Genomic DNA, 18,451 nt, shown 5'->3' on the forward strand with positions numbered 1-18,451 from the left:
CTTTTCTTGACCCGCTGCTCACAAATCGGGTAGAATTAGTGGGGGAAGCAAAAGTGGATGGGAATCTGGGAGGCAGTGACCATGAGTTGGTTGAGTTCAGGATCCTGACGCAGGGAAGAAAGGTAAGCAGCAGGATACGGACCCTGGACTTCAGGAAAGCAGACTTCGACTCCCTCAGGGAACGGATGGCCAGGATCCCCTGGGGGACTAACTTGAAGGGGAAAGGAGTCCAGGAGAGCTGGCTGTATTTCAAGGAATCCCTGTTGAGGTTACAGGGACAAACCATCCCGATGAGTTGAAAGAATAGTAAATATGGCAGGCGACCAGCTTGGCTTAATGGTGAAATCCTAACGGATCTTAAACATAAAAAAGAAGCTTACAAGAAGTGGAAGGTTGGACATATGACCAGGGAAGAGTATAAAAATATTGCTCGGGCATGTAGGAATGTTATCAGGAGGGCCAAATCGCACCTGGAGCTGCAGCTAGCCAGAGATGTCAAGAGTAACAAGAAGGGTTTCTTCAGGTATGTTGGCAACAAGAAGAAAGCCAAGGAATGTGTGGGCCCCTTACTGAATGAGGGAGGCAACCTAGTGACAGAGGATGTGGAAAAAGCTAATGTACTCAATGCTTTTTTTGCCTCTGTTTTCACTAACAAGGTCAGCTCCCAGACTGCTGCGCTGGGCATCACAAAATGTGGAAGAGATGGCCAGCCCTCTGTGGAGATAGAGGCGGTTAGGGACTATTTAGAAAAGCTGGACGTGCACAAGTCCATGGGGCCGGACGAGTTGCATCCGAGAGTGCTGAAGGAATTGGCGGCTGTGATTGCAGAGCCACTGGCCATTATCTTTGAAAACTCGTGGCGAACCGGGGAAGTCCCGGATGACTGGAAAAAGGCTAATGTAGTGCCCATCTTTAAAAAAGGGAAGAAGGAAGATCCTGGGAACTACAGGCCAGTCAGCCTCACCTCAGTCCCTGGAAAAATCATGGAGCAGGTCCTCAAAGAATCAATCCTGAAGCACTTGCATGAGAGGAAAGTGATCAGGAACAGCCAGCATGGATTCACCAAGGGAAGGTCATGCCTGACTAATCTAATCGCCTTTTATGATGAGATTACTGGTTCTGTGGATGAAGGGAAAGCAGTGGATGTATTGTTTCTTGACTTTAGCAAAGCTTTTGACACGGTCTCCCATAGTATTCTTGTCAGCAAGTTAAGGAAGTATGGGCTGGATGAATGCACTATAAGGTGGGTAGAAAGCTGGCTAGATTGTCGGGCTCAACGGGTAGTGATCAATGGCTCCATGTCTAGTTGGCAGCCGGTATCAAGTGGAGTGCCCCAAGGGTTGGTCCTGGGGCCGGTTTTATTCAATATCTTCATAAATGATCTGGAGGATGGTGTGGATTGCACTCTCAGCAAATTTGCGGATGATACTAAACTGGGAGGAGTGGTAGATACGCTGGAGGGGAGGGATAGGATACAGAAGGACCTAGACCAATTGGAAGATTGGGCCAAAAGGAATCTGATGAGGTTCAATAAGGATAAGTGCAGGGTCCTGCACTTAGGACGGAAGAACCCAATGCACAGCTACAGACTAGGGACCGAATGGCTAGGCAGCAGTTCTGCGGAAAAGGACCTAGGGGTGACAGTGGACGAGAAGCTGGATATGAGTCAGCAGTGTGCCCTTGTTGCCAAGAAGGCCAATGGCATTTTGGGATGTATAAGTAGGGGCATAGCGAGCAGATCGAGGGACGTGATCGTTCCCCTCTATTCGACATTGGTGAGGCCTCATCTGGAGTACTGTGTCCAGTTTTGGGCCCCACACTTCAAGAAGGATGTGGATAAATTGGAGAGAGTCCAGCGAAGGGCAACAAAAATGATTAGGGGACTGGAACACATGACTTATGAGGAGAGGCTGAGGGAGCTGGGATTGTTTAGTTTGCAGAAGAGAAGAATGAGGGGGGATTTGATAGCTGCTTTCAACTACCTGAAAGGGGGTTCCAAAGAGGATGGCTCTAGACTGTTCTCAATGGTAGCAGATGACAGAACGAGGAGTAATGGTCTCAAGTTGCAGTGGGGGAGGTTTAGATTGGATATTAGGAAAAACTTTTTCACTAAGAGGGTGGTGAAACACTGGAATGAGTTACCTAGGGAGGTGGTAGAATCTCGTTCCTTAGAGGTTTTTAAGGTCAGGCTTGACAAAGCCCTGGCTGGGATGATTTAACTGGGAATTGGTCCTGCTTTGAGCAGGGGGTTGGACTAGATGACCTTCTGGGGTCCCTTCCAACCCTGATATTCTATGATTCTATGAAGATAATCAGAGTATCACACCACCAATAGATGTTATCTCCCCTGCCTTGTTTGTCTCATATCCTGCCACCAGCATGGCTACACCACCACTGCAAAGGCCACTGAGAACATACAAATTATTGAGTCTCTGTAGGAGCAGCAAAAGAGATCTGATGAGAGATGAAATTCAAGAGCTAGGTTGGGACAGAGCCAATGGAGAGACTTTAGTAGTGAGTGATGTGGTCTGAGCAAGTGAGGAAGAGAATCGTAGCAGTTGCATAATTAATAGATATTTAAAGTCAAAATGGACCACTGTTGTCATCTAGTCTGACCTTGTGCATAACACAGGCCATAGAATTTCACCCAATGATTTCTGCATCTAGCCCAACATGGTTAAACAAGAACAAAACTTGTAGAAAGACATCAGCAGGCAAGCTGTCCCAGTTGTTAATAACCTTCATTTAAAAATGGGCATTTGTTTCCAATTTGAACTTTCACTTTCCAGTCACTGGAAATCTTGGGAGAAGCAATAATCGAGGCTTCAGGTGAGGAAGGTGCATGTGTCTCGGTGGTGGGAAGGGAATCGGGCCATGGACAAGTGTTTTTAAAATGTTGTGGAGGAAATAGCAACAAGATTTAGTGACAACCTGGTTGGATGAGGAGCAGGAAAGGAAGGAATCACAGATGCCCTCTAGCTTGTGAGCCTGAGACACAGGAAAAAATGGCTGTGTGAATAGCAATGGTGAAAGGAGAGAATGCAGAAAGCTTAGGAAGGAAAATAAATTGCTCAGGCTTGGCCATGTGAAAGCTTGAGGAGCTGAAAACCATCAGGCTATGTCAGAGTCAACTCCATTAGAGTACTGCTGATGACTGTGATGTCACTGTGACCAAAGAACTGTTGCAGTTGGCATTTAGACTTCCAGATGTATTATGCAGACTAGTCTGCATATACATTACTGCCCTCTGTTGGATAGAATGCTAGACTTGCTGCAGTGTGTAAGAGCTTGCTACCATGTACTGGCAGGAGGCCTTATAAGCTCTAATATTACTGGAGCTAATGGAGATTTCAGCGTCAGTTCCAGTGGTAGAGGCTGATGTGGAGGGGGCAGAATGTCCTGAATTACAGCTTGGTGTCTGTGCAGCTACAGCATGTAGTATAGCTGATGTCCGTAAAGACCTGTGTGAACATATAACTTCCTGGAGGGGGAGGAAGGTTGCAGCAGAGTCCATAACCTTGTTCCACATACTTTAGTGAGTGTTCAGCTTGCCTGTTCTTCACAAGTTCATCTAGGTTTCCCTGTGGTCCAGTCCACACAGGGGCAGCTCATCTCCAGAGTATTACAGGACAAGTAAAGCTTGAAAGCTTGTCTCTCTCACCGAAGAGAAGTTGGTCCAATAAAAAAATATTACCTCACCCACCTTGCTTCTCTAACTAAAGCACAAGCAGGAGTGCTCCACTTTTGTAGGAAGTGTACATGGACAGGCCTCCCTGGAGACCTCCCAGTGGATGTTCTGCCTCAAGAGTGCCAGCTGCGGGAGATCATCACAGATGATAGTTTAGAGGAGGGGACTATACAAAACATGGGGTCCCTACGACATAGCCACTTTATCTTGGGCAGAGTTCATCCTAATCCTTTTGAGGATGGTAGCAAGTTGTGGGGACACCCAAAGGGAGGGTCCAATGTGGAACATGTGTATGCTAATATCCCAATGGTATGTACGTATCCAGAACAGCATCCTATTTACCTGATCCTAGTAAGGAGGTCCATGTTTTAAATATTTTAAATTTAAGTTTTAGATATTTTAAATATATGATAAAAGAAAGGGGCATATGGACAACAACAGAAGCACCACAGGCAGAAGTGGGAGAAATAGGCTCACTAATTACACCTTTTTCAACCTACATAGATAAAAAATTAAGTAGCAATTTTGGCAGACCAACATGAAGGGATCCTGTCAACAGCATTGGCCAAAGGGGTTAATAGAGCTCTCTGTGCGCCTCCCATATGTCCATGTATTTGGACCTACTCTGACTTTTCCAGCATGTTTCCACATAATTTTCTGCATTGGGTCAAACCTGACAAGGCAGATGTAATAAACGTGCTGTTGGTTGAAGCAGGGGACAGAATGACTTCCCGAATCTTAGCCAAAAACCTCTTTCTCATGAAAGATGTCTGAACCCTAACCACGTCACATTTCTCCTTTGCTTTTGCAGCACAATAGTTCACCTGTTCAGTCAAATTCATATCCACACCTCACCCTAGGTGGCTTGCAGCCTTTCACCTATTACAACTTTAGAATGCGCTGTGGTGCAGCTAGCCACTTCTGGAAATGGAGTGAATGGAGCAAAACCCTCAGAGTCAGAACAAATGAAGCAGGTGAGTTCAATCCATTGGGAAATGGGGTGGGGGGAGGGAGGGGTTTGCAGCTGAAACTTGCTCTTCAAGTTGCTGTTCGCCATCTGCCAGACTGATGTCTGGAAATACCAGAAAGCTCGTTGTTTTTGGTGTATGGGGCTGCAAGCCTAAGAGCTGAAGGTATTGGGTCAAAACCATTTTAAAATATGCGCATATGTCAAGGTTCCTCCCCCACTCTGAACTCTAGGGTACAGATGTGGGGACCTGCATGAAAAACCTCCTAAGCTTATCTTTACCAGCTTAGGTCAAAACTTCCCCAAGGTACAAAATATTCCACCCTTTGTCCTTGGATTGGCCGCTACCACCACCAAACTAATACTGGTTACTGGGGAAGAACTGTTTGGACGCGTCTTTCCCCCCAAAATACTTCCCAAAACCTTGCACCCCACTTCCTGGACAAGGTTTGGTAAAAAGCCTCACCAATTTGCCTAGGTGACTACAGACCCAGACCCTTGGAACAATGAACAATCCTCCCAACACTTGTACCCCCCCTTTCCTGGGAAATGTTGGATAAAAAGCCTTACCAATTTGCATAGGTGACCACAGACCCAAACCCTTGGATCTGAGAACAATGAAAAAGCATTCAGTTTTCTTACAAGAAGACTTTTAATAAAAAAATAGAAGTAAATAGAAATAAAGAAATCCCCCCTGTAAAATCAGGATGGTAGATACCTTACAGGGTAATTAGATTCAAAAACATAGAGAACCCCTCTAGGCAAAACCTTAAGTTACAAAAAAGATACACAGACAGAAATAGTTATTCTATTCAGCACAGTTCTTTTCTCAGCCATTTAAAGAAATCATAATCTAACACGTACCTAGCTAGATTACTTACTAAAAGTTCTAAGACTCCAATCCTGGTCTATCCCCGACAAAGACAGAATATAGACAGACCCACAGACCCTTTGTTTCAGTCCCTCCTCCCAGCTTTTGAAAGTATCTTGTCTCCTCATTGGTCATTTTGGTCAGGTGCCAGCGAGGTTACTTTTAGCTTCTTAACCCTTTACAGATGAGAGGAGCTTTCCCCTGGCCAGGAGGGATTTCAAAGGGGTTTACCCTTCCCTTTATATTTATGACAGCATACATGTGCACAGAACAGACTGATCGGTGAAACTCGAGCTTTGGGTGAAACCAGATAAGGTTTCAGAACTCCAGGTGCATTATCTGAACCTTGTGCCAAACTCAATCCCATCACTTTTTTCCCTGATCAGTGAGACGTGCTGGCCAGCTCCTCTTCTTCCCTCTGCAACTCCCAGCATATCTTCTATGGTACCTCTGCCTTGGCTCCCTCCTCCCTGTAACCCCCTCTTCTTATGCCTCCCCTGACTGTTGGCATACCACATCTTTAAAAGGTTCTGTTTGTCTGGAATCTGTCAACCTCCTAAGTCTCCACCGCTTTAAATCTGAAGTTGTGGTACTTGATAGAGCCCAGAATGCACCAGATGAATCAGAATTGGTGAGATATGAAGTGGGTGCAGCTGGACCACTGAATGGGCATAGTAGTTGCTGTGCGTTTTGTGTGTGGAGGCATCATTCAGTGGTGGGAACATCCATGTGTGTTGGGGAGGGAGGGGAAGTGGGGCTCGGCACGGAATGAGCCAGGAGTAGTTTTTGTAGTTTCAAGGGAGCTCCAGTTTTTGGTATGGAGGCACAGGGTCGGTGAGTTTTGAGGTCTAGCTGAGTTGCAGGTGGGATGGTCTCCTTAACAAATATTAGCAAAGGTTTGGACAGTTCACCCTTCCCAATATACAACAGCTTTGTTTTATGTGATTGATCACAGCTCCCTCAGGGAAACTTGATGTCTGGAGAGAAGTTACCCCAGTTTTGGGAGGACGGAATGTGACCTTATTCTGGAAGGTGAGTCTGGGCACAGAAATGGTTAAGAAAGTTTACAGAAATGACCGGCACAGTATCTGGGGTATTTTTCCTGGCAGGGTGCAAGATTTCTCTCTCATTTTAGTTTTCCATTATGATGTGTGGCTCTTGTGACAATGGAAACCATAATCACCACTCTGCTTACACTGGTACTGAGAGAGTCTGGATTTTTGTTCAAGCCATGGATTTGGACCATATGTTGCTTTTTTTCTCCCCAAGAAAATGTAGTTTGGGTGCCAAAATGTTTTTTAAAAAGTGAATGAAAGCCTACTTTTTTAAAATTGTCCATTCAGTGAGCACAAATAGGAAACAACATACACAAAACCTTCAGGTTGCCTTATTTCAAAACTCCCAGTCACTTAAAAAAATATTTCTATATACTTACGGGTTAAGCAGAAATAATTCTGTCATTTGTTTAATGTCATCCATCAAGTGAAAACCAATTTTCTTTTTTCTGTAAAACAGAATATCACAAGTACAGTATCCTTCGTACCCTTAAAAGCTTCTACTATAAGAATCATGCCAAATACAATTTGTAGTAGTGTAAATTTAGCTGCAGATTAAATAGGTCTTGAAATATTTTCCATTTTTTTCCCCAGCCATTACCAGACTTTAGAGCTAATGGTGGAGATATTTCATTTGAGATAACCTGGGAAAAGTTAAAGAAAGCCTCTGAACTTGAACACATCTCCATTTCTGCATTACAAAACAGTACAACAATTTCCATCGATAACCATTCCTACAAAATCAGCGTGGCAGCAAGGAACAATATTAATTCTTCACTTCCTTCAGTGATGATCATCTCCCGAGCGACAGATAATGGTTTGTGTATCTTCAATCCAATTAAAATAACTTTTGTGGGTGCTTATCTTGTATAGTTATTTTACAGTCAGTAATATTTTATTTATCATCATGGAATAATTAATCTAGTCTTGGAATTAAAATGACTGTTTGCCACTGATGTGTTTAAAAACTACTTCCTTCTATCAATGGAGATCACTTAGTCTGTAAGATAATAGCAGTATATGTATCTTTATATATTCCCCATTCTCTACCCACCTGGGTTTTTTCACAAATATAATATGGTACATTCATGGGGTTATCCCAGTGAGCAAAATACATATAGGTTTAACCAACAAGGTCCTCTATCCTGCATTTGCATATGGATGCAAGGATCCCACTCACACAGAACTCATTGCAGAATCAGGGTCTAGTGACCTATTATTTCAGGCTCCAGTTTTGTGAGCCTGCAGTTCAGTTCCTTATGTTACAAATTTTAATGCAGTTAACCAACTACAAGGTATTTGAGTGATTAGCCTCTTAGTGGTAAGGATCAACTTTCAGGGTCCTTTCCCTATTGGGGGCGAGTATTTCATAATGATGAAACATTATTGAAAAGACAAAATCTGCAGTTTTACCGGTATCCAGTCATCAGGTATAGTAATGGCAATACTAGCATCCGATGAAGTGAGCTGTAGCTCACAAAAGCTCATGCTCAAATAAATTGGTTAGTCTCTAAGGTGCCACAAGTACTCCTTTTCTTTTTGCGAATACTAGCATAGTAATTCTACCAATCTTAATTAGACCTAAAGTATAGGTCTTCCTGCTAGAAAACATATATTATAGATAGATGATAAATATACTATTTTGTGAAGTGCTTTAGTCCATTCTTTCCAAGGTGCTGAAGAAAAGGTTGATCGCACTGACCTTGAAGAAGAAAGAGTTAATGGCACAGTTGATGGCATTTATATTTCTTGGAAGGCCACAAATGCATTTGATGGATACATTGTCGATTGGTGCAACTTTCCGAGGTCCCAGCATTGTGACTTTCAGTGGAAGAGATTCGATTTCAACACCTCCAGTTGTTTTATCAAGTCAGGTGAAAGCAGAACAATTCTTTATTAAGATGTTTATGCTGCAACTCTTTGTTAGGGCATTGAGTGGCATGCACCTGAATTTTAGGAAACAGATTCTGGGAACTCAATTATTAAAATCTAACAACTGCCCAGTGTGTCAGTTTTTTCTTTCACAGAATCATAGACAGGTAGGGTGGGGCAAGGACCTTGAGAGGTCATAAAGTCCAGCCCCCTGCACTGAGGCAGGACCAAGTAAAGACCATTGCTGACAGGTGTTTGTCCATCAGGACCATCTGTGGTATTGTTTTGTTTACTATTTTGATCAAACACCACAAACAGGTGGTCAACATTACTAGGGTTAGCTGGGATTTGGTTTAAACACCTCCAGTTGTCTTACCAGCACTAAGTAAGAGCTGTGTTTTCTAGGGCCTCCTTTTGGCAACTTCAGTGGTGCAAGATCAGGATTTTTAATGAATTATAGAGCTCCATATAAATCAAATGTGGTTCCATTTTGTTACCTAAAACTACTGAAGCTTAATTTTTTAAAAATGGCTTTATTATTTTCTAGCTGCTTTCATGCCTGGGGTCAGATACAACTTCAGGGTTTATGGATCTCTAGCTAATGAAGATTTTTTCCTGGGGAAGAAGGTTGGGTATACCAAAGAACTGGGTAAGCTGAAAATATTTTACATGTGTACATATTTGCTAAATGGGGCTCATGAAAATAAAGGGGAGTTCTGTAGCTGTACTGTCTTTTCTCTGCCTCCTTGCACTAACTACAAGCAATGTTTGACATACACAATATTGCTTCCCCCATTCCCATTGCATATATTTAATAAAACACTACAAAATGGCCTCTGGTGACTGCTATGAGGCAGTTTGGTTAGTACAGATGTCAGGAAAACAAGAGTCCACACCAGTCAGGAAAACTGAGCTATAACTACATTAGCAATAACTATGATTAAACAGTTGTTTCTGTGCATGACGTAGATGGGTCCACAGGTGTTCTGTGGTACCAGGAGGCTTTCAGGAAGAACAGGCTTAGTTCAGTTTTTATTTGAAAATCAGTGATGTTCAGTTTATAAACAACGCAAATTTAACAAGAGGCAACAGATGGGAATTCAGGAGCAATGCCAAGTGGGGAGATAAACTTTCTAGAAATCAAACATGTTTGTCAATTTCCTTCCTTCCAGCTCCTAGACTTAACCCTCAAGGGGAAATAGCTGAGATGACTTCCCATACTGTGACCGTAACTTGGGATTCTTATCCCGTAAATGAGTCACAGCCTGGATTCATAAGAGGTTATCATGTTTATGTGAAAACCATGGAAGAAGAATGCAGTTTGAAGGGATCAGCAAAACATGCTCTTTCAGGTAATTGATTCTTTGAACCCAGAAAGCTGCACACCCATCAATCCATCACATGCTGAAATGTGTGAAAAGCTGCAGATTTTTTGCTCAGGAGATCAATAAATTGGAGCCTCCTGAAAAGTTCCTCACACGTGCATGTTAGGCAGATAAACACACTGGGGAATAAATGGAATGATGTTGACCTCTAAAGTGAGGTAGCTGTTGCCTTCTCTCCAAGAACTGAGTGTAGAGTGCTTTTAATTGACAGAAGCAGGACTCTACCAATATACAGAAGATTACATAGGGCCTCATTTTGTAGGCCATTATGCAGGGAGCTTCCATTGACTTCAAAGTGCACTTCACAGGTGGAATGGCTGCAGTATCAGCTCCCTGTGCGGCACTGAGTTTTCATCTCTGATGAACTGAGCTCTGGCAGAGTTTTCAAAATTCCCACTCATTCTCTTTTTGGAAGATAGACAAAGAAGCTGCTATCAGTTTTATTATGACAGTGGGGATTTTTTAGAGGTAGTTGGGTCCGATTTGTGTGCTGATGTTTTCATAGCTTTAGGGTTGTGGCTCTGTGAAAATTCCCCATTTATTCCATTAAATGAAGATGTGCGTAGCTCTGCTCTACACAGCCTGTTTGTCTAGTGGTGAAGCTGACCTGGGGACTGTGTTAAGCATTTGCAGCATGGAGCTACTTGGCATATCGTCTCTGATTTTCTTGTCTCACATTGAACTCTACTCGAGATGACAAAATTTCAGTGCAGCCAAATTCTCAGACCCTCCCACTGAACGCAAAAAAAAAAATGTTTATTCTTACCTGTTGATTTCTCTTCTCCAACATGGACCGTGTCCTGATTCACCATCTGTAGGTCCATTCCCCTCTTCTGAGGGGACTGGTGTCAGGTAAAGCTGCGTGTCTGTGTGACCCTGGGCTGTCAGGGGCCTGCCCACCAACATCCTGTCAGAATAAGATTAACTGTGGAACAGTTGGCACTACTGTAACTGTACATACTTGCAAATATTCCCACCCAGGAAGGGTGTAAGAGCAAAGCCCAACCACCTCCCCATCTGAGGTACTGATTGGGGCTGGGGCAGGGGGGTTGTTATCTCAGGCAGAACCGGCGTTGAGGCTGGGAAGGATGAAGGATGTGGCTAAGAAACACTTGAAGTGGGAACAGATTGCTAGCCCTGGTTTCTCTGTGTCCTTTGTATTGAACGCATTTCTGCCTCTCAGCTACCAGTAAGGTGTTGCGGGGTGGGGGATGGAGGGTGCAGAGAGAAAAAATGGACAGAGGCAGACCAAGAAAACAAAACCTGCTGAAAAGCTACTAGCAAAAGGTAAGTGAATTGTGGAAGTGGAAACAGAGTTCGTAGCTTGGCAGGAGCAGAGACTTCTGACAGGAAGTTGGTGGCTGGTCCCCTATTGGATTGGCTCTCTGAGACACACTGCTGCTGCTATCTCCAGTCCAATCAGAAGAGGCACCATCCAACCCAGCAGTAATGAGGTAGAGCAGAGATTCTCAAAGGAATGTATTCTGTGGGGGTATGAGAAGCCGCTCTGCCTTCAAGCTGGGAGGCTTCCAGGGAGCAATGTGCCACCCTTACTTCTCTGCTGCTGCTCGCGGCAGCGCTGCCTTCAGAGCTGTGCGCCTGGCCAGCAGCTGCCATTCTCTGCTCTGCCTTCAGAGCTGGGCAGCAGCATGTGTATTTGTGTGGTGGGAGCTGGGAGGACGTAAAGGACTACAGACACAAAGAACGGGGACGCGATCAAATAAATCTGAGAACCACTGAGCTAAAGCATATCCCCCTTCCTGAAAGGCAATGCATATTAAAAAACAATTGAGAGTAATGGTTTGTAACATCTCCTTTGATTATAGATGGTTCAGTCCTATGTAAATACACTATAGAAAACCCAGAAGAAAAGAGATACGTGGTGAAAGACCTGATGCCAGAAACAACATATGCACTGGCAGTTAAAGCTTACACTGGAGGAGGAGAGACCCCCATTGATGCCTATATAAACGTAGATACACTACATGACTGTGAGTTTAGAAAATGAAAATATGATTTGGAGGAGCCAGCAGAGGAGGGGGGCAAGAAGGGAAATTAGCACCTGTCACTGCTGGCTTGTTTTCTAAAAAGATTAGGTAGAGATGAATGGATTTGAGAAGGATCCCAGTTAGAAGATTTATTAATGGATGCAGTCAAATAATACTAATTGCCAAATTAAATGTTATAGTACTTGAATAGCTCCTTTCACCCTAGAAACATTGCCGCATATTTAAAGCATTTTACCATGTTATTTAAACCTCATAATCCCCCTGTAAGGTAGCTAAGCAAATTTATACTCACTTTGCAGATAGCAACACTGAGGCTCATTTACAGAATGGAACCAGTGACAGAGTTGAAACGAGAACCCAGGAATGCTGACTCCTGGTCCTCTTCTCCAAATATTAGAGAGGAATTTTATTTAGTTCCAGCTAATTTTATAAACTATAGAAGAATATAAAACTTAGCATATATTGGCTGTTGCTTTCATGACCATGTAGCTAATTTTTGTGCAAATAAGAGCTCTAGACTTCTTAACACTGGTTTGTATGAAAAACTGGCTTACAAATCCACCAACTCTTGCATTCCATGCTAGATGTGACCAAAGAAGGGTTGCTGCATTAGAATCATGCTCACTAACTGTGGCCAAATTAGACATCCAGAAAAACAAAAGTAATTAATTACTTACCTGTAATTCTGTTCGCTTGAAGATATCACACCAGAATCTCACTCTTGGGACTTGTGTTCCCAAGCTGAAACTCCCCAGCTTTGTCCTCAGAAGAGGTGGAGAGTGGATTAGTGCATGAGAGCCGTACATTTTACACGGAGCAGCATGCACTACCATTACACCTCAGTGCCTAGACCCTCCCCGACAGCTAGTGAATTGTATGTAAAAGCAAGGTCTCCTAACCAAAACCAGTGAGAAGTAAAATAAAAATCCATAAACTAACACTTAAAAATGTCCCAAGAGAAGCCATCCCTTCTGTCCCCCCTTGGTTAATTTAATATCAAAACTCAATTTCCTTCTTCGTTACACCACTGCATGACTCCGTTGGTAACTGTTGTGGACACTTAAGCTCTGGGGACTCACTTCGGTTTGGTGCTGAGCTCCCTCAACTCCCTTGCTTTGGCACTTGGAACACTGTAGTATTGGGGCCTTTGGCCCCCATTAACTAAAGCAGTTAAGCATGTCCTTACGTCCTATTTACGGCAATTCTTTCTTGCACAGGGATAGATGGACTAGAGATGTTTAAGTGCTTTGCTAAGTAAGTGTCTTCAGTGCAACCCCCCCCCCCCACCCAAAAATGTAATTTTTACATTGATGTAACCATTTCAGTGTAGCACCCTAGTGGAGACAGGGCACAGGCAGGTTTTGCTTCAGTGTAGCTGCTTGAGGTAGCTCCTAGAGGGACATGGGGACTGAACTTGAGCAGTTACATCGAGGTCAGAACTACCCATGCTTTGTCTCCATTGGGATTTTACTGCAAGATAGCAATCTCAGCATAAAAACACGCCTTTTTTTGCTGTGAAGACATAGCCAACGGGAGGGTATTTATTTACATAGCTACTCCTTGAAATCTTTGATAGTTAGCAAATCAACTCAGGTAAAATGATGGTGTCTGTAAGTAAAAGGCAATTAAAAAAATAAAAGGACTGGTAAAGCTGAACTTTTGGCAATAAAAATAAATGCCAAAAAATACATGTGTTCACTTATAGATTTGCAGGCCAGAAGGGACCATTATGATAATCTAGTCTGACCTTCTGCATAACGCCGGGCACAGAATTTCATCAAGTGATTCCGTTATCAGCTCTAGTGACAGGTAGTCGAGGTAGAGCAGATCTTTTAGAAAGACATCCATGCTTGATTTAAAGATGATCTTTTATCCCAGAAGCTCTAATTGTATTGATTCAAACAAGGGAAAGTTAGAAAACTGTTTTTTGAAATACTATTTTTCTTTCATAGCAAAGATTTACCTTCCAGTTCTGCTAGTGATCATTCCTTTTGTAGTAATAACTGCTGTGTGCTTCTGGAAAATCAAGTGGTAAGTTCATTACAATACATTTTCCTTCTGTAAATAGAGAAATGGTCTGTTTTAATTCAAAATGGAGTTGTTGTTTGTCTATTTAACCCCCCTTCATAATACCTCCTTCATTTCTCTCTTTGAGCGTCTTAGTAAGTGGATGCCCTGAATATTTGGCTTGCTGTGGTGTATAGTACATGGCATCTCCACTTATTTCTGTAAGAATCTTAGCCCTGCTGTAAAGGTGAAGGGAGAATGAATGCTGACAAATGAAGAGAACAAAGTTTACTTGTTTGTCTGTGTTTTTCTAGGGTGAAGGATTGCTGTTATCCTGAAATTCCCAATCCTAACAAGAGCCAAGTCCTCTCATTTAATGGATTAAAGGTGAAGTCATTAGACAAATCCAATAACTTTAATTTTTCTATTCTCAAACTAAGGTCCAGCAAAATGTATTAGAAGAATTTTCTTTCTGTATTGACAATTATTTTTAATAATGATGCTCATTTTACAAATGGCTTGTCTGATTAATTTTACTTTTGGTTGAAAAAAGTCTCCATTTTCCATCGACATGACTCTGTAGTGATTAGTTTACGCTTTAAAGTCTGTCTTTGCAAGGATAGGCTCTAGACAGTTACTTCAAAAGTTATAAAAGCTCTTTCCACACTCTCAGACCTGTCAGAGCAAAGTCCTTCTAATGCCCTTTGATATCTTAGCTTTCAAAATTAGAGCTTAAATTTGACTATTCCTCTGAGACATGCACTACATCTTGACTATGGGAGTCCAGTAAACTATGCATGATTGCTGCTCCCTCTCCTGATGTTTGCTACAGCAAGAAGTTAGACTTCTGGGAGAACTTAACCTGCCAATGTTTATGTTCCTTGTGGATTTTTAGAAGGACAAGCCCCCCAGACAGGTTTAACACAGTCAGGATATGTCTACACTTACAGAGTTTTTGCGCTGTAAGTTTCACCAGTGATAGGGAACTGGTGAAAGTAAAGCGCTGGTTTGTATACTCACTCAATTCCTCAGGTGTCAGAGAGTGTTTACACTACCAGCACTTCCATCGCCAATGAGAGCAGCGCTGTAGGGCAGCTATCCCACAATGCAGCTCTCTCAATAGGTCTTGTCGGAAGGGGGATGTGCGAACGGAAGGCATTCTGGGTCCCGTGCTGCCGTGCTTCATGTCCCAGCAGCCCCATTACTTTCTTGTTTCTTCTGTGGCATTTTTTAAAAAATCTCCTGCTGTCTGGCTGCTTCCCCCGTCACATCTACAAACTAAGGGAAAGGGAGCTTCAAACGTCCCAGGGCTTACAAGGGAAGGGGCAGATGTCTGTGTGTCAGAGCAGAGGAGGTGCTGAACAGAGTGGTCGCTTTTGGAACTGTGGGATATCCTTCGGAGGTCAAAAGGGGTTTACAATAGTAGAATGTGTCTTCACTTTCACAGCAGCGCAAAAAGAACAGTGGTAAGAGCTGTATGCCTCTCGTGAAGGTGATTTTGTTTTTGCAGTGAAACTTCTGAGTTTCAATGCAAAAAGTCATTAACAAGTGTAGATGCTCCCGTGGTTTTCGCGCAAAAAAGGGACTTTTTGCGCTTTAAATGGTAAGTGTAAACATACCCTCAGTTGTAGTCTTAATTATGGTTTGCAGTGTTACATGACGGACACTAATTTAAGAACTTGTACATCTGTTCAAAGGGGCATGGTCTCTCATTGCTCAGCAAATTTCCTCTGTTGAGATGAGAAAAAGAGCTCTCCAAAACTGTCTTGTAATTAGATCCAGCTGAAGATCAAACTTCCAGCGAACTAGAATGATGTGTATGCCCTCCCCCTCTGATCCTATACATCTTGTAAAAATTCTGACTATACCGAATTTACTCTACATTTCTAAAAATGCTTAAAATAATCATTCCCTTTTCACCTAGTCAGTGTATTTTTCATTGTTCTAAAGTAACTGTCTTCTCATTGCTCTGCAGCTTAATTCTGAAGCAGTACTGAAGCTAAGTGACTGCATTCCTGATACTGTAGTATTGGAGAATACATCAGAAGCCAATACACTACAGCTGAGGAGCCATGGGACTATTTTAGAAAGTGAAAGCAAAGTTATCAATCCTTCCTGGGTGTATTTTATTCAAAATGAAGTGGGAAATTTGATGTGCACACAGTCGGCTCCAGAAGCTTGCACTTCATTTGAAAACTTAGCCTATTCTTCCCAGACTGCACTTGGTTCCAGCCTCTATCAGAACCTGTGGATGTCAGAAAAGAGTGAGCCACAGTTGTCTATCTTGTTGTACCAGCCACAGCATTACATTGAAATTCTGAGTGAAGACACTGTCACATCATTAAGAGAAATCACTGAGAGAGAAGGTAGTTTGAGATATATTTCACAAATGGAAGTACCTCGTTCTGAGGCTAAGTTGAGTGATTTGCCCCATTTCACTGAGCCCATAGAACATTCAAGTTACAAAATACAAACAGTCTTGGGTTCAGAGCTGGTCACATCTACATCTGATGAAGGCATTCAGAGTCAGGACAGCTCTACTTCTAGCAACTCAACAGCGTTATTGCTTCCAGGCCGGCATTAAAAACTGACCTGCACATTTAAACAATCCATATGCTGCAGTTCAATCAGAAGTTAAGGGCATTAAGTAGGAATTATAGGGTGAGATGGTATGGCCTGTTGTATCTACACATTCAGATCACAGCTGTCTCTTCTGGCCCTAAAATCTATGAATGCGAGAGATAAGATGCACCATGATTTGTGCAAGGTCACTAAACTACAACAGAGAACATTTTCATTCTCTGATCACAGCCAAGGGACACCCTTCACATGTATTATCCGGCATGGACTTATTGCATTGCTGACGCTAGCATAGAAGGCATGTATTGTGAACCTCAGCATGGAACATTACTCCTAACTTTGAACTCCCTGGCTTTGATTGGTTGGGGTCAGAATGTTAGTTAACTGTGTTTATTTAATTTTCCACATAACAGTAATAAAAAAAAATTGCCATGAAAGATCAGCTGAAGCCTTCATTCTGGGGGCTAAGTGTTTAAAGGAATTTATTGTGGTACACAGCACTAGCTGCACCTTTGACCCTTCTCTGGGCTCTCTGAGTGCACCCCTTCAGGTGCTAGGGCATGGGGCCTAGCACCACCTGCCTCTAGGGGGAATCCCATGATTCTCTCACTCTAAGACTGAATCTCAGGCAACAGCCCTCCTTCTGTGTACCAATCATGATTGCCCAACTGGGTTCGGCCTTGCAAACCCTGCAGCAACTCTGATCAGAAGTGAATATCAGGACCCAGAATGGCCTTTTCAGAAACAAAGGATTGTTTCATCTCAACAGTAGAAACAAAGCATAACAAGAGCAAGGGTGTTTTAACACAAGAATTACATACATCTCAATTTTACCTAAGCTTAGGGCCCAGGCACCCTCACTTCTGACTGCTGAGTTCAGTCTGCAGCTCAGCCCTGGTCTACATTACGAGTTTAGGTCGAATTTAGCAGCATTAGATCGATTTAACCCTGCACCCGTCCACACAACGAAGCCATTTTTGTCGACTTAATAGGCTCTTAAAATCAATTTCTGTACTCCTCCCCAACGAGGGGATTAACGCTGAAATCGACATCACAGAGTCAAATTTGGGGTAGTGTGGATGCAAGTCGACAGTGTTGGCCTCCGGGAGTGCTCCATTGTGACCGCTCTGGACAGCACTCTCAACTCGGCTGCACTGGCCAGGTAGACAGGAAAAGCCCTGCAAACTTTTGAATTTCATTTCCTGTTTGGCCACTGTGGCAAGCTGATCAGCACAGGTGACCGTGCAGATCTCATCAGCAGAGGTGACCATGGAGTCCCAGAATCGCAAAAGAGCTCCAGCATGGACCGAACGGGCGGTATTGGATCTGATCGCTGTATGGGGAGATGAATCTGTGCTATCAGAACTCTGTTCCAAAAGACGAAATGCCAATATATTTTCAAAAATCTCCCAGGGCATGAAGGACAGAGGCTTTAACAGCAGTGCCGCGTGAAACTTAAGGAGCTCAGGCAAGCCTACCAAAAAAAACCAAAGAGGCAAACGCCCACTCAGAGTCAGAGCCCCAGACATGCCGCTTCTATGATGAGCTGCATTCAATTCTAGGAGGTGCCCCTACAACTACCCCACACCTGTACGTGGACTCTTGCAAGGGAGTCTCATGCAACAGGGATGAGGATTTTGGGGACAAGGAAGATGAGGAGGGGGAGGTTGAAGATAGCGCACACCAGGCAAGTGGAGAAACAGTTCTCCCTGACAGCCAGGAACTGTTTATCACCCTGCAGCCAATACCCTCCCAACCTGGGCTTCCGGACTTTGAAGGCAGAGAAGGCACCTCTGGTGAGTGTACCTTTGTAAATATAATACACGGTTTAAAAGCAAACATGTTTAATGATTAATTTGCCCTGAAGACTTGGGCTGCATTCACGGCCAGTACAGCTACTGGAAAAGTCTGTTAACGTGTCTGGGGACGGAGCGGAAATCCTCCAGTGACATCTCAATGAAGGTCTCCTGGAGGTATTCCCCAAAGCCTTTGCGAAAGGTTTCTGGGGAGGGCAGCC

The 18,451-nt window shown here is 43.3% G+C and overlaps 1 protein-coding gene across 6 annotated transcripts in view; it reads left to right on the forward strand.

Moving 5' to 3' along the window:
- The window catches only part of OSMR (oncostatin M receptor), a 66,118-nt gene extending 49,247 nt beyond the window's left edge, over positions 1-16,871 (forward strand). For 5 of the 6 annotated variants that reach the window (XM_073343813.1, XM_073343814.1, XM_073343816.1 and 2 more), the window contains 10 exons: positions 4,500-4,662; positions 6,482-6,558; positions 7,176-7,398; positions 8,255-8,455; positions 9,001-9,102; positions 9,626-9,805; positions 11,665-11,829; positions 13,800-13,878; positions 14,169-14,241; positions 15,830-16,871. In XM_073343813.1, coding sequence (XP_073199914.1) covers positions 4,500-4,662; positions 6,482-6,558; positions 7,176-7,398; positions 8,255-8,455; positions 9,001-9,102; positions 9,626-9,805; positions 11,665-11,829; positions 13,800-13,878; positions 14,169-14,241; positions 15,830-16,438 — 1,872 coding nt within the window. In that variant the 3' untranslated portion in view covers positions 16,439-16,871. The remainder of the gene's footprint in view (positions 1-4,499; positions 4,663-6,481; positions 6,559-7,175; positions 7,399-8,254; positions 8,456-9,000; positions 9,103-9,625; positions 9,806-11,664; positions 11,830-13,799; positions 13,879-14,168; positions 14,242-15,829) is intronic. The other variant, XM_073343817.1, reaches the window with a different exon arrangement.
- Positions 16,872-18,451: the final 1,580 nt, after the last annotated feature.

This window comes from Lepidochelys kempii, chromosome 5 (genome assembly GCF_965140265.1).
Source record: "Lepidochelys kempii isolate rLepKem1 chromosome 5, rLepKem1.hap2, whole genome shotgun sequence".
NCBI classification, from domain to species: domain Eukaryota; kingdom Metazoa; phylum Chordata; order Testudines; family Cheloniidae; genus Lepidochelys; species Lepidochelys kempii.